Below are 15,699 nucleotides of genomic sequence, written 5' to 3'. Positions count from 1 at the left end.
ACGCATGTTTATAGTAACACAACTCACAAATGCAAAAATGGAAACAGTTTAAATGCCCATCAACCAACAAGTGAATAGAGAAAATGTGGTTTATATACACCATGGAATACTACTCAGCCACTAAAAGGGAAGAAAGAATGGCATTTGCAGCAACCTAAGTAGAGGTAGAGACCATTATTTTAAATGAAATAACTCAGAAATGGAAAACCAAATATTGTATGTTCTTACTTATAAGTGGGAGCTAAGCTATGTGGACTCAAAGGCAGAAGAATGATATATGGGGAGGCTGAGGTGGGTGAATCATGAGGTCAGGAGTTTGAGACCAGCCTGGCCAACTTGGTGAAACCCCGTCTCTATTAAAAATACAAAAAATTAGCTGGGCATAGTGGCAGGCACCAGTAATCCTAGCCACTTAGGAGGCTGAGGTAGGAGAATTGTTTGAACCCAGGAGGCGGAGGTTTCAGTGATTCGAGGTCGCACCACTGCATGCCAGTCCAGGTGACAGAGTGAGATTCCATCTCAAAAAAAAAAAAAAAAAAGGATAATATAGGGACTTTGGGGATTCATGAGGAAGAGTGGGTAGGAAGTAAGAGATAAAAGACTACTCACTTTTGAGTACAGTGTACACTGCTTAGGTGATGGATGCACCAAATCCCAGAAATCAGCGCTAGAAAACTTATCCATGTAACCAAAAACCAAGTTCCCCCAATACTGTTGAAATAATAAAAAATAAATAAAATGCAGATTCTCACTTAGCAGGACTGATGTGGGCCCCAAATTTTGAATTATTCTATGCATTTCACTTTAAGTACTGAGGGTCTGGTAGCTGAACAGAAACTTGTAAGTGAATATGCACAAAATATATCATGAAATAAATAGAAATTAAGACAAATTTTGAAGGGAATGAATTTTTATAGGGAAGGTTGTGAGGGTGTGCAAAAGGAATAGGCTTGGTGCAAACTGGGGTGTGAGAGTGGGGAAGGGACAAGAGATTTTGGCCACAAGGTGTGACATTCTTTTCTTTGGGCCTTATACAATTTCAGGTAATGATGAGCAATACAGGACGATTCTGTGGATTGGTACCTGGAATGGAAATGGGAGCTTCTTAAATTGAAGAAGCAGAGGGACTATAAGGCAACATTATGGGAAGGCAATCAAAAGGAAAATAGAGTTCCCAAAGAGTTGCCAGATGCTAACAGTCAAGGGGAAAATGGGGCCATGTAACAGGACAGTTTTCCAAAGGTCAGTATATTGTCATAAAAGTCAGTCAATCACTTTGATGGTTGAGATTTCAGAAAACACTAGATTATTGAGTAATCGTGGGTAAACTATGCTCCAAAACAACAGTACTGTCTAAAAAAAAAAAATGTTAGTTTCTTCACTTGTCCACCTGAATGAAAAGGTATTTGTGTAAAAGGCATTGCTTATACTAAAAAACCGTGGGCAATGTAGATGTTTTCAGAAAAAGAAAAGCCTTCACTTAAGACAAGCTAGGAAAAGCATAAAATATAAAAAGGACAGATATGGAAAGAAATGATGGGGGTCAAAGTACTACATGAGGAAAAAAAGATAACATTGATAGAATGGAAATGAATTAATCTGATTGGGTCAAGAGTTCATGGAGGAAGGCTTGATCCACTTCACCAAATTTCAATAACAGAAATTGGCAAATGAGAGATTTCTAAGTTATCAACAGAAATGGGGAAGTAAAAGCATTAAGTTTTTTTTTTTTTAATAAATCAATTAAAGGAGAGCTTTTGAAGTAAGCAACCCCAAGTTTCCAAACTGGCAACTCTAAGTTTTCAAATTTAAGCCCCTGCCTATAAGGGTTCTAATGGAAACATTTATTTCCAGATACAGAATAGACTGTCATCAAATTTGGCTTTCTGGGGCCGGGCACGGGGTGGCTAATACCTGTAGTCCCAGAACTTTGGGAGGCTGCGGTGGGCAGATCAGCTGAGGTCAGGAGTTTGAGACCAGCCTGGCCAACATGACAAAACCTCATATCTACTAAAAATACAAAATTAGGCAGGCATGGTGATGCATGCCTGTAATTCCAGCTACTTGGGAGGCTGACGCAGGAGAATCTCCTAAACCTGGGAGGCGGAGGTTATAGTGAACTGAGATCACACCAGTGCACGCCACCCTCCGTGACAAAAGTGAAACTCCATCTAAAAACTAAACAAGGCTGTCTAGGATTGAGTTAAGGGTGCCAGTGATACTTAGAAACATATTTCCTCTTTAGACTCACACCATTCTTCTAGAATGTTAACTTATTAGTTTTTGCAGTTTTCTGTTTTAAGTTTTATTTATGCTTGAAAATCTTTCCTACATAGAATTTACTGAGAGTTAAGGCACTGACTATTATTGAAAATGGGGTAGAAATCAGGATCCTACCCATAACCACCATTTTACTCTAGAGAGGTTACACAGCCTCTCTCTGTCTCAAGTTCTTCATACAAAATATGAATAATCTGCACATGTACCCCAGAACTTAAAGTATAATAAAATAATAATTATTATTATTATAAAAGAACTAACATTCTATAATACTTACTGTGTGCCAGGCTCTGTCTTAAGTCATTTGTACAATTAACTGATTTAATTCTTAAAGCAATGCAATCAGGTAGGTACTACTATTACCACACTCCTTTATACGTCATCAACAACAACAACAACAAAACCAAAACAGACGTAGATTAAGTTAGGAGGTCTAACATTTGCCAGAGTGAGATTTTTGAACCTAGACACATTGGCACCAGAATCCACTCTCTTAAACATTCTACCACTGTCTCTTGATTAGAAATAAATACTACTAGTAACTACCTCTTACAGTGGTTTGAGAGTTAAATGTGTAAAGTGCTTAGAACAGTTCCTGGCACATCGTTAAAATTCAATAAATACTAGATAGTTTGCTGTTCATATCTTATTTGCATTTTCTTTCTTTCTTTTTTCTTTTTGTTTTAGACAGAGTCTCGCTCTGTCACCCAGGCTGGAGTGCAGTGGCTTGATATTGGCTCACTGAAACCTCCACCAACCAGGTTCAAGCGATTTTCCTGCCTCAGCCTCCTGAGTAGCTGGGACTACAGGTGTGTACCACCACTCCCAGCTAATTTTTATTTTTTTTTGAGACGGGGTTTCACTGTGTTAGCCAGGCTGGTCTCCTAACCTGAGCCAGGCTCAATCTCCTGACCTTGTGGTCCACCCTCCTCAGACTCCCAAAGTACTAGGATTACAGGCGTGAGCCACTGCACTCATTTTCATTTTCCAAAAATACAAAATCAAAAGTTGAGGTCTTTTAAAGTTAGTAACTGTAGTTTTTGTCGTTGTCCTAGTTAATTTTAAAAGTGCTAATTACAACCACATATCATCTTACATCTATTAACTTAATGAAATTTAAAAATAATACTATTCAAAACTTCAATTCGTTGGCAAAATACATTGGCATACTGTTTAAATAGTAACGTTTTCCAGCAACTTGGAAAAGTATACACCAAGTATACTAGTAGATTTACTACCCAGACCTCTTGCTTCTTGAGTGGCATGACGTTGTGGGGGAAGCAGCAAAATCTTTGGGTCAGACAGCCCTGACTCTGGTGAGACTGAAAGTACAAACACGTTTTCCTCTTATTAGTAAGGTCACCTTGGTTAAGTATCTCTGAGCATTAATTTCATCATCCAAAAACTTGGAATATTACTTAGCTTAAGAATTGTGTTTCATGAGATAATTCAGGTAAGTTACATACCTTGTTTAGATTCAACATGTATAAATTTGCTTAAAAGATTTGTCCCATTGAACTATCCCAAGGAAATAATTTAGAAGAAAGGTGGTTCTATAACATTCTTAGTAATAAAAATTATAACCAAACCAAATGTTTAAAAATAAGAGAAATAATGAATGTAGTAAATTACATAGATATAATGGGATACAGATGCAGTTACTTATATAACTGGAAAGTACTCGTTCTATTATTTAATAATGAATAAAACATTGAAACTATGATTATAACTTGTTTATAGAACATTATGAACCTAGAAGGTGACATGGAAAACAATTGTTTTACTGAATTGTTCTTTGTTGGTGTCCATAATTCTTTGTGTAATACTGAGATATCAGTAGTAGCAAGTCACATTTACTTTTATCTGAGAATACCTAAAATGCTCTGACATTTATGTTTCTACCTGAGCTTCTAGATGTTTCTTTACCTCACGTTTAATTAAGAGAATTACAGAACCAAATTTGCTACAGTAAAAGCAAACACATAAAAATGTTGAAGTTGTAAATTTTTTATCATATATCCAGTACTGAGTATTTAATAAATATTTGTAGAACATTATTAAATAGCTCTGTAGCTTTCAAACTACAAATACAAACTCAACTACTAAGTTTAAAATGAAAGTGAACTATTTCCTTTCTCCTATGTTCCTTGTCCCCCAACCAAACAAAATTTATGAATTTAAAGATTAGCTATTTAAATTTATAAATTTGATTTATGAATTTAAAGATTAGCTGTTTAAATTTATAAATTTAAAGATTAGCTAATTACAAATCTCCTTAAATGTGCTTAATTCAGAGAGGCTAGGTATCATAAATAAATACCCTATAAAATCCAAAAGGCATATATTTTTGTCAGTTTTCTTTGTGTGTTTATATTTTTGATATGTTGCTGTTTCAACGTCTTAGTTTAGTTTACACAATGGCCCAATTTTACTTTTGCAAAGCAAAGCTTGGACTTGTTTAAAAAAAGTTTTCTGTGATATTTTTAGGTTTTTCAGTTATATTCTGTACTAACAAGTAGCAAAAAAGTGCAGAACTTCTATGAAAGAGAGAAAGAGAAAACGAAAAGAAGGGAGGTCAAAAGCTGAAGGGAAAACAAGCTTTCCACTGTACTGCTTTTAAGGATTTAAGACACAGAGGTAAAATTGTATATGAATTTTGTGTAGAAACATAAGCTGGCACCTTGCACACAATCCAGGAGATTCGGTAGTGATCTCATAGAACATCACTGAAGCCTTTTGCTCAGCCAGAAAAAAATGATTGAACACGTGACTGTAGAAAGTGTGTCAGTGTGACTGCAACATTTAAAATGGACCACATTTACAGCAGTAGGACTTGAAGACAAATCATGCATTAATATGTTATGTTTTATCGTAGAATTCTCCATTACAGTCACATCAGCTTCTATAGGATACTAAAGAAAGGACGTATGCAGGTACAAAGGTTTATCATATTAGTATCCATTAAGATGCTTGATGAAAACTCCTCAATTTTACTTTTGATTGCCCATCATTTAGTTTGAAAAATTGTGTGAAGTATAAAGTCTTATTGCCTGAGATAACAAAAGCGTTAAAAGGAAAATGATAAAATAGAAAAATCTCTTTTATTAAAACATTTTATATAGAGGCGGTTGCAGTGTTATGGAAAAATTGGAAGAAAGTACATTTCCTCATTGAAAGCTTTAATTAATAGTATATTCTAATTATCTACATAGTTAAGAAGTAAATGACACTATTAAATTCTAGTGCAAAAATAGAAGTTTCTTTGAGCCAGAGGAAAAAAAAAATACGAAGAAAGAAAAGCTACTGACACATTTCAAATAAAATATTTAAAATTTGAAATTTTTAAGAGAGTTGTATAAATTGAAGAAATTGATGAAATGTCAGCATCTGATGGAGGGTTAAGTTAAATGCAATCAACGGTCTTAAGGCATAACATACCTGACTTTAAAAGAAAGAGTTCCTATAGTCCCCTATCATAAGTTTGTATATATTCTATTATTTATTCCCATGTTATATCAACACCTGTTTAGAAAGATTAAAAATCTGTTCTAGCTAGGATAGATTTCCAAATGTGCTGACTAAATGATCACACTAGCTTCAATTTTGTATTTGTTGACTCAAAATCCTTTCTCAGTCTTAACATTATTATGATGCTGATTTTTATCTTAATCATGAGAAACCTGCCTGAGTTAATGGAATTTGAGAATGAGTGTTTGCTGTTCAACTTAACAGATTAGTTTTACTCATTTGAAACAAAAGAAAAAAGAACCGGAAATTTGAAAGTGGCAAGGGATTTTGAGCCCTTACATTTATCCTTCTAAGCTTAATGATTTCATTCTAAACTTCAAATAATCTAATTTATCATCAGAGAGTCAGATTTAGTAGAGAATAGAAGGCAAACAATAAAAATAAGAATAAGAATGGAGCAAGAATTAATCCTACAATCTAAGTTATCCCCCTAATATTATGGCTTATGATAAAACACATGTTAATAACTGTCTTTTCCAAAACCTTGACTAACCAGTAAGTACACATCACTCATGTCCATTTCTCATTCGATTTTAAATGGAACAAAGTGGCGTCTAGAGGATGGGAAGTGTATAATTACATAGAGGAAGTTTTTGCACTTTGATAGTAATTACAGTGTTTTATCCATCCATCACTTGTTGCTTGAGGACCTGTCCTTGGTGAATTCTTTAAAGGAGATAGAACCCTGTCAGGACAAATTTGAGCTTCAAAATAGCTAATCAGAAACTTGGCTTTCTTGTCCTGAAACAGAGATTGAAAATTGTCACTTTAATCTTGCAGTCCATTTGGCTTTTAAATAAAGTGAGAAGGTGAAGTCTGTCTTTTGGAAGACATACATGCATCTCTGTTTTTCATTATCTGTGGTTACCTTTTTTATGAGCGTGTATTGGGGCGCTGGGTCTAAGTTTGCCTCACTGCACATAGTGCTTTTCAAAATTGGGTGGGCAAATGAACGAATCACCTGGAGTGTCTGATAAAAATGCTGACCTTGCATTCATTCCCTTGGCTCCCAATTTCTCAGAGAGGCATTGATGTAATCTCAGACCTAAATTAACTGAGAACCTTGGAACACCAAAAAGTCTAGAGCTGTTTTTTTCCAAGGGTAGTCTGGTAACTACCCGAATCAAAATTGTTTTCTTTGCAGTGCATTTCCAAGGCTCTATCTGAACTCTTAATACATGACAACATTAGAAGTGAGTATGTGCATTCCTGTGTTTGCTGGATATAAATTTGACCTTCAGAGTTTTAGAGTGAACACCCAAGAGTCAGATAGATCTCTGTGTAAAAGAGTTTGAGGAAGGTTAACAGAAACTAGTAACAAAAATCAATGTTTCAATTTGACTCAGGAGCGGGTGCTTGCACCTGCATACCCGGAACCAGCCTGTCCAGTGTTCTTCAGCCCCACCTTCTACCTTGTGTTGTTTCTATACATGTAGTTTTACCTTAGATTCCCTGAGGTCTAGGATTGTATTTCACTCATATATTCTACCTTCCCCACTCTGCAGCATTAGAAAATAATAAATTCATGGGACAGTTTTAACACATCAAAACAAAACACAGTTTTTTAGTGTTCACATCTACCATTTGGGGATAAAAATTCCTACCTTGGTGGATTAGTTTCTTATTGCTGCCATGACAAATCACCACAAATTTAGTGGCTTCAACTAGCACAAATTTAGTATTTTACAGTTCTGTAGATCAGAAGGCTGACGTGGGTTTCCCAGAGCTGACATCAAGGTGTCAGCAGAGATTTGTTGCTTTCGGAGAGTGTAGGAGAAAATCAGTTTCCTTGCCTTTTCCAGATGTCTTGACTCATGACCCCTTCCGTCTTCAAAGCCAGCAATAGCCTGTCAAATCTTCTATTACATCACATCACTTTGAATCTTCTACCTTCTGCTTTCTTGTGATTACATTGTGCCCACAGGGATAATCCAAGTTATTCTACCTATTTTAAAGTCAGTTGATTAGTGACCTTAATTCCATTTACAAACTTAATTCTGCTTTGCTGTGTAGCATAACATATTCACAGGTTCTGAGGATTAGGATGTGGCTGCCTTTGGAGACTAATTCTGCCTACCATACCTTCCTGCCTTCCTGGTAGGTCAGATGGGTAATGCATTGGGAAACATTTTGTGAACCGTAAAATTTTATACAAACCTAATAAAATGCTATGTTTTGTGTTAAACAGAGCTTTGAACTGGTAGTCAAGAGACTTCAATTCTCATCATGGTTCTGTCACTATTTTGCTGTGTGATATCAGACCATTCACTTAACTAATCTGGAATTCAGATTCCTTAATTCTAAATTATAAGAACTGAGGGAGACAAGCCAAGATGATGTCAAGACCCAAATGATCTTTCTTCTGAAAGTTGATATAAAGCGGAACTCATGGTATGCTTACATGAAGACACAATTGTTGCTGGGAAGGCAGCTCAGTCCACTGGCACACTATACACATAATATAATAGCAGAACTGAACAATACAGTAGATCATAAAAAACGTTGTTTTTTTAACATCTTTTCCATATAACGCTGATGAGAAAAAAAAAATCAGTTCCCAGCTGGGGTCACTGTCTGTGTGGAGGTTTTGTGTTCTCTCCATGTCTACATGGATTTTTCAGGTACTCCTATTTCCCCCCACGTTTCAAAGATGTACACATTAGGTTGATTGGTGTGTCTACATTGCCCCAGGCTCATTGTAAGTGTGTGTGTGTGTGTGTGTGTGTGTGTGTGTATGTGTGTGTCCTGCAATGCAATGACATCTAGCCCAGGGTTGGCTTCCACCTTGCACCCTGAGCTGCTGAGATGGGCTCTGGCCCTGAGATCCTGAACGGGAATAAGCAGGTTAGAAAATAGTTAAATGAATACACAGTATTTTAAAATAAAAATTAATAAAGTATCTGATAATCATAAACTACATGATGATAAATGATGCAGTAGAAAAGTGCTCTCAGCAAGACTACCATCTTTTTATTTGATTTGGAACTGTGAGGTGGTAGGGGGTCCTCTTTACAATTTCTGCTTTGCAAACATTTATTCCTTGATTTAACATACTACCACTATGATCATCACTCATTGGTTCACCAAAAATCAGTTAAATAATTATCTTAGCTGTTTGAATTAATACTTCTTAAATATATGTAGAGCTCACATTTATCTCAATGTTTAATATTAGAAATCTTTTGGGTCTACATTTAGAAGATTGGTGATGTTTTTGTGACCCAAAACATGCCATAGGAACTTAACTCTTGTTTATATCATTAGCCTATGGCAAAATTGGTTTCATTAGTTACATACTGTTTTGCTTAAACTCACAATCTCCAAGAACCTATCAAAAACGTTAAGTGAGAACTTACTGTTCACTAAGGGAGTGTATTTCAGAGTTAAGCTGAGTTTATTTCTCAAAGTCCTAGTTGTGAACAGTAGATAAGAGCTTTTTATCCCTATTTAAGTCATGAGGAACTTTGATTTAGATAGCGTAAGTGATTTCATGAAGGTCACATAATCACTTAGTGGTGAAGTTTACTACAATTGAGATCTTTCGACAAATCCTGTGTGTACTCTGCTAATATGACTCTCTGCTATTTAAATGCACTCACAGCTTAGACACAGCACATAGAAATATGACAGCATTGTGCTTTTGGCTAACCACAGTTGGTCATAAATGTATTTTGAAGCTTATTCATTGGAGAGACTAAAGTATTTTTTTATTACAACTGATAGATGTATTAGATCCTGAAGATAAACTATAAATTAATATTTCTCTAAAGTGTGTATAAACAACTATTATAAACAACATATGCAAATTACATAGCATGTTGATTCATTCCTTTAAGTCAGAGAAATTTAGTGACTATGAAGATGGCTAAAAGCCGGTGTGCTCATTGAAATGGATGGACACGTCATTTACCTCACATCAAAAATTACATTACATTATTAATTGCTGTATCAGTTATTTTGGAAATCTTCATGTGTACACAAACAACACCATGACATACTTTTCAAATGTGTGTAGTTGTCACAATCCTGGCAGGAAATAGAGCATGATACTGGCAAGAAAAAAGGTAATTGAAGAAAGTTTAATGAAGGGGTAAGGAATATGATGTGGCTCCCTGGAATTCGCGATGGCTGGAAATGATTACTCCTCCTTAGCTTGAAGAAAAGGAAGGGTAGGGAGTAACTACTCAAAGTCAGGGGACTTGGAACTGTAGCAAGGGCCTCTGAGAGGATCTGCAACCTTCAGTAGAAAACCAACAGGGAGTCAGCCAGGGAAACTAATATTCCAACTTCACTCTCCTGCAGGAGATTGCGGCTAGTTGAATTCAACAGGAAACCAGAGAAGAAAGGATCTGCTAATGCAGTTATCAGGAGGCAGCTTCTTGAGGCAAAGAATGAGAAAGAAAAAGAACAGATGTGGAGGAGCAAGTGAAGGACACCCAACACAGGGCTGCATCTGCCTTTATGTGATTTTATCTTACAAATGAAATGATCTTCCACTATAAGTTAATTGTCATCACTCTTACTTTTGGGATATATTTAGAAAGCACAACTAATAGAGTTGACCTTTAAGACAGTAAAGAACAAAATTCACAACAAATAAGTAATTCACACAAAAAGCACTTCTAATCACCCATAAAGTATTTTTAATAGTTTGATGCTTCTTTGGAATAGAGGATGAATACGAAAAATAATACTAAATATTTTACTGGTGGTTCAAATTGAAATGATGTTTCCTTTTCCTTAATTTTTAGCCCTCAGTTATCACATAATTCAAAATTTAATTTTGATTCGTGTTTATCATTTTAACTAGTTTATTTTTTGAAAAAATACTTTGAAAGAATTTGGTATATCAAAATTAATTCGTCAAAAAATAAATTTTACAAAGATGAAAATTATAGAAAAGAAAGAATGGAAAATTGTCCAAGTTTTAGCACAAACAATAAATTAACAAGGATGTAGCCTCTGAAGTGCTAAATTTTAGATTCATTTTTTGATATTTACATAATAAAAAATAAAGAACAAATGAATTTATTGTGTACAAGTTCCTATTCATAAATTAGTGGTAACTAACCCATTGACTTATTTACTGAACTTTCATAATTTCATCCACTCTTCAATATTTTTAAAATTAAGTTAGTAATCAAATGGTAACATGATTTTATCCAGTTTTTCTTCCTCTTTGTATTGTTAATATTATCAAAATAATGATGGCTTTTAGAATATTTTTGCAAAGACTAAAGTAAATTAACATTAACATCAGGGCACAGCTAAATGTTCAATATGCTTATGTATTTAAGTTGAAAGGAAAAATCAGAGAATGAAGTCCTGATTTTAACTGAGAGAATGATTACAAAAGTCCTTTGAAACGTATATTTAAACACTTTTTTCGGAATGGCATTAACATTTAGTAATAAAAAATGACATCTGTCATTTTTTTCTATTCTGCGATAAAAGGGAATTCATAAATTAAGGTAGCTTGGAGTTAAAAACATCAAGATATCCTGTTCTTTCTTTTAAAAAATCATCTTTCATGACTTCTTTCTAAACACAAGGTCAGTAAAGCCAAATTTAACTATGTAGATGACTATGATTATGGAATGATTAAATTTGGTCTTTCTTAAAATAGCTTTTGTAAACTGAGAACTACAACGGTTGTCTGCTTAGAAAAACCAGCTCAAATCCATTCACTCATGAAATATCAAAGAAAATGTTGTTTGATCCTTGCTTCGACAATATACATTATCATACTTTTTTTTAGTGATATTTCACTTTTCACTCATTTATTCACTAAGTAGTATAGGTTGTAGAATGGTAATAATTCAGTCTTTATATGACAAAACAAAATATTTGAGGAAAATATATTTTACATTAAATATATAAGTACTATAGAGTTAAACAAATGAACATTACATTCACATCTAATTCACTTTTGTATTTACAATGCCTTCCACAGAGCAGGCGCTTAGTAAGAACTATTTTTCATCACTTTAATGTTTTTGCTGCTTAAGTTTGTATTCCAAACGAGAAGTACATATTCTTCCCTAAAGTTAGTTACTAGGCAAATAATTGTTCCCTGGCCATTCTGAACCATATTCTCACAGCTTCTCAATATGCCCCCTCCCTTCCCCAGAAGTATCAGGCACCATGATTAAAGCCCAGGGCATTCTAGGAAATTTTAAAACTACTTAAAATATTATACGGACATAAAAAAGAATGATATCATGCCCTTCGCAGGGATGGATGGAGCTGGAGGCCATTATCCTTAGCCAACTAACACAAGAAAACCAAATACCGTATGTTCTAATGTATAACTGGGAGCTAAATGATGAAAACACACGGACACATAGAGGGGAACAATACACATGGGGGCCTTTCAGAGGATAGAAGGTGGGAGGAGGAAGAAGATCAGGAAAACTAACTAATGGGTACTAGGCTTAGTACCTGAGTGATGAAACAATCTATATAACAAACCTCCACCACACAAGTTTACCTATGTAACAAACTTGTACTTGTACCCCTGAACTTAAAGTAAAGGTTAAAAAACAGATACTATTATTGCTTAGAATGTTACAGTATGTCAAAATCTGAGATGACGCTTACTCCATGAACTAATAGATTGTCAGGTAATATAAAAAGCAATTTTCTTATTTATTTTTATTTATAGGCCTCTCTTATATCACTATAAATGCTTCTAGAGAGGCGTGCAGGATTGAAGTGTGGGTTATTAGTCAATAAACCTTCCCTGGATCCAGGGGAAGATGCCCTCAAGAGTAGCATTTAGGAGAGATGCCCTCAAGAGTAGCATTACGTAACTACTATTTCATACAATTACATTCTTAGAAATATTAGTTCCAAAGATGTTTAATGGAATACATAATTTTGAGATTAGAAACAATTTTGAGAACCAGAAAATCTTTGGTGTTTTTCTTGTTAATCAACCCAATCCCCAATTCCAGCTAAATCCTCATTTTCAAATTATACAAGAACATAAACTCTAGAGCCATTCGTTTTTACTAATATTGTTTGTGGCAAACAGCAAGGCATGAATCAAGCCACCACCAGCATTTTCCACTGAAAGCTTGGAGACCCCAGACTTGCTTTCCCACTCTTTTTTCACTCTTTTCTTTCTCTCTCCTCTATTCCATTTACCTTTCTGCCTTGCTCTTTCTCTTCTGCCTTCTCACATAACCCACCAGAAACCTCACAGGAAGAGAAACAGTCTACATAGCCCACATTAGTGTTCTAGGCGGTAGCAAATTATGTTAATGAAAGATCACACATCTTTCATGCTCTGCTAGGTTATAGTAACTGAGTCCTGGCTAGAGAGAGCAGAATCCACTTCTAGTATGAAGCTCCAAAAGACACAGGTGGTAAACACAAGTTAACCCTTTGTAACCCCACCATTTTCAACATGCAAAGGACCTCTCTCAATCTTCTAAAATAAAGTACAAAATCCCATGCATTGAACTAACAACATCACGCTGCTACATAGGACTTGAATATCTCCCATAACTTTATGACTGGAAAAACACTGTTCAGATTTCATTTACCGGTTTAAAAATAGCAAAGTCTAATTTGAAACACATACACACACAATTGTGCACCCTCACTAATATTCTCTCTTAGTACCAGGTAAATGTTTCTTCCTATAAACATAACAAAGATTTAGTACAATCATAGGCTTTAAAAGTCAGATTAGTCAGAAGATGTTTGTTATCCAACATATCAAAAATATTCCTTAGAACCACAATGAATGCCACAATCTGTTCGGTACTACAGTGGCTATTTATCTATTTCTTAATTTATAAATCAATATTATTTGGTGTTTATTTTGACTTGAAGATTATCCATACATTATTATATCCCTGCCCAATGAAATTTCTTGTTGAGTGAGTAGGTGTTAACAAGGCAAATCATATATTTTAAACATCTTAAAATGGTATGATAATTTTTTTAAATGGGAGGACTATTTTCAAACGTTTTCACTTTGGAGATCCAGATATCAACGAAAAAAGAAATTTAGAAAACATGCCCACAGACCACTTTAAGTCCACAGAAAGTCCACAATAATATCACTGTGCTCACTTAACAAGGAGGAATTGTTCTTTGTACACAGCTGAAACATTCATAATACACAAGGCACTTCAATTAAGTTTTGACAGAAGTTATGTCACATTTAAACTCACCGCTGGATGTAAGGGTCAGGGCAGTACTGTAGGGTGGCACACCGTGAAGTTTCAAAATTCATTTCCTTCAACTGTCTTTGATATCAACAAATGGAGAACAATTATATAAAATCTACACATATACCTGTGTATATATAAGATATAAAGCCGGGAGGCTAAAAGCAATAGGGTCAAATGCTATCAGACATAGAAGCTTAGGCACTTCCCCGCTTCACACATAATTGCAAAGAGGCGGAGTGTTTCTTGATTTTAGCCAATGAGATTCATCAAGTGACTAAAACATCATAAACAGTCGATTCTTACCAGCTGGGCATCCTCTCTAATGTTGTTCTTCCCCTCTCTCACGGCTTCAGAGTCCTTGACGTATAGTAGCCACACTTGTTGTTGGCAATTTGGAGCTGGAGGCATCTCTGAACTTCTGATCTCTGTCGTGATTGGATGCTGGCATGAATGGCATCAGAGTTTAATTTCAGCAGCCTGGACTTTTGTAACTGAACTGAGCTGATGAGTGTCCACCCTGCTCCAGCTACATATCACTTCCTTGTATCTGGATACCGATTTGATCTGAGGATTTCTGTGGCTATTTCTGGGGCTAAAATGTTTGTAGAGCTGCTTGGGGAAGTTTTGTTTTGTTTTTCTGTTTTTTGTTTTTTCATCTCTTTCCCTCCCTCCCCCGCCCTTCAGTTTCCCTTTCAGCCAACCGCCTGTTGTGGTCACAATCTCAAATAGCAAAGACAGGGAAATTCCTTGATTATATTTAACTTAGAACTCACTCTTCCTCTCAGCTAAGAGAAAGAGATATCCCATTCACATCCCCTTAGAAGTTTTTCCTGACCCGAATGAAAGAAAATAACCTTAATTGAGTTAAATATCCTACCTCAATCAAATGCACTTACATATAATACAGCAATTTTCTTATATTAAAATGGGAAATAATATATTATTCTAGAATATTTTGAAGTGCACACATTATTTCAAATCGCCTGCTAATAAAAATATTCTAGTTTATTTTCATGTCTGTCAGTCTGCTCCACTCTCTTCTTTATGTCTTACAGTTTTTGCCGTTTTTGGTTTTGCTTTGACTTGACCTCCTTCGAAAGGAAACCATAAAATTGTTCGTACAGTCACAAATCAGTATAATATCAGGAAAACCTACATACAAAATAATTTATTTCCTTTCTGAATATGGGCTGTAAACTTATCCTGGTTTTGTGAATTTGGAAATTGAATGAAATATGATTCAGAAGCTAAATTAGGAAAGACTCCAACAAGAAAAAAAAAAAAAAACATTCTTTGTGTCCAATGGTCACTAACATCGAGTTCACATCTTCCATTCACCCCCTAATCAGAGGACACCTGTCAACAGGTGGCATCAATAGATGGCAAAGTTGTGAGGCAATCTAAAGCCCTTTTCAGAAAGATTTGACATTTCCCTGTGAGTAAATCTGATTCAAAATGTGTTTCATAAAAATATTTTATTTGTTGCTTCAGCCAGGATGGAAGGGAGAAGCTATTTAAAACTTGACATTCTCTTCCTTTGCTTAGCCCGAGAGTGGCTAACATCTGTGAATTGTGAAATTCACAAACAGGCTGGCCTGAGCCCCAGCCAAATCAAACAGCTTGCTCCACAAAATGTGAAACTTAAAGGGAAGAAGATTATTTTACTAATTAATTATAGATTTGTTAATTGGAGTTAAAGAGGTTG

At 35.2% G+C, this 15,699-nt stretch overlaps 1 protein-coding gene across 9 annotated transcripts in view; it reads right to left on the bottom strand.

Annotated features, from left to right (window-relative positions):
* The window catches only part of TP63 (tumor protein p63), a 263,157-nt gene extending 248,777 nt beyond the window's left edge, over positions 1-14,380 (bottom strand). For 4 of the 9 annotated variants that reach the window (XM_035274740.3, XM_017964772.4, XM_008981385.5 and 1 more), the window contains exon 1: positions 13,995-14,194. Coding sequence is in view for 7 of the 9 variants with exons in the window: in XM_017964772.4 (XP_017820261.1) it covers positions 13,995-14,056 (62 nt within the window). In the remaining 2 variants the exon portion in view is untranslated. Of the gene's footprint in view, positions 1-13,994; positions 14,195-14,297 lie in introns of those variants that run through there. The other 5 variants (XM_008981386.5, XM_078350507.1, XM_078350509.1 and 2 more) reach the window with 2 other exon arrangements.
* Between the last annotated feature and the right edge of the window lie 1,319 nt (positions 14,381-15,699).

Source organism: Callithrix jacchus, chromosome 15 (genome assembly GCF_049354715.1).
Source record: "Callithrix jacchus isolate 240 chromosome 15, calJac240_pri, whole genome shotgun sequence".
Classification (NCBI taxonomy): Eukaryota; Metazoa; Chordata; class Mammalia; order Primates; family Cebidae; genus Callithrix; species Callithrix jacchus.
Note: the sequence above shows the minus strand (reverse complement) of the source record. Positions and strands in the feature narration are given on the sequence as shown.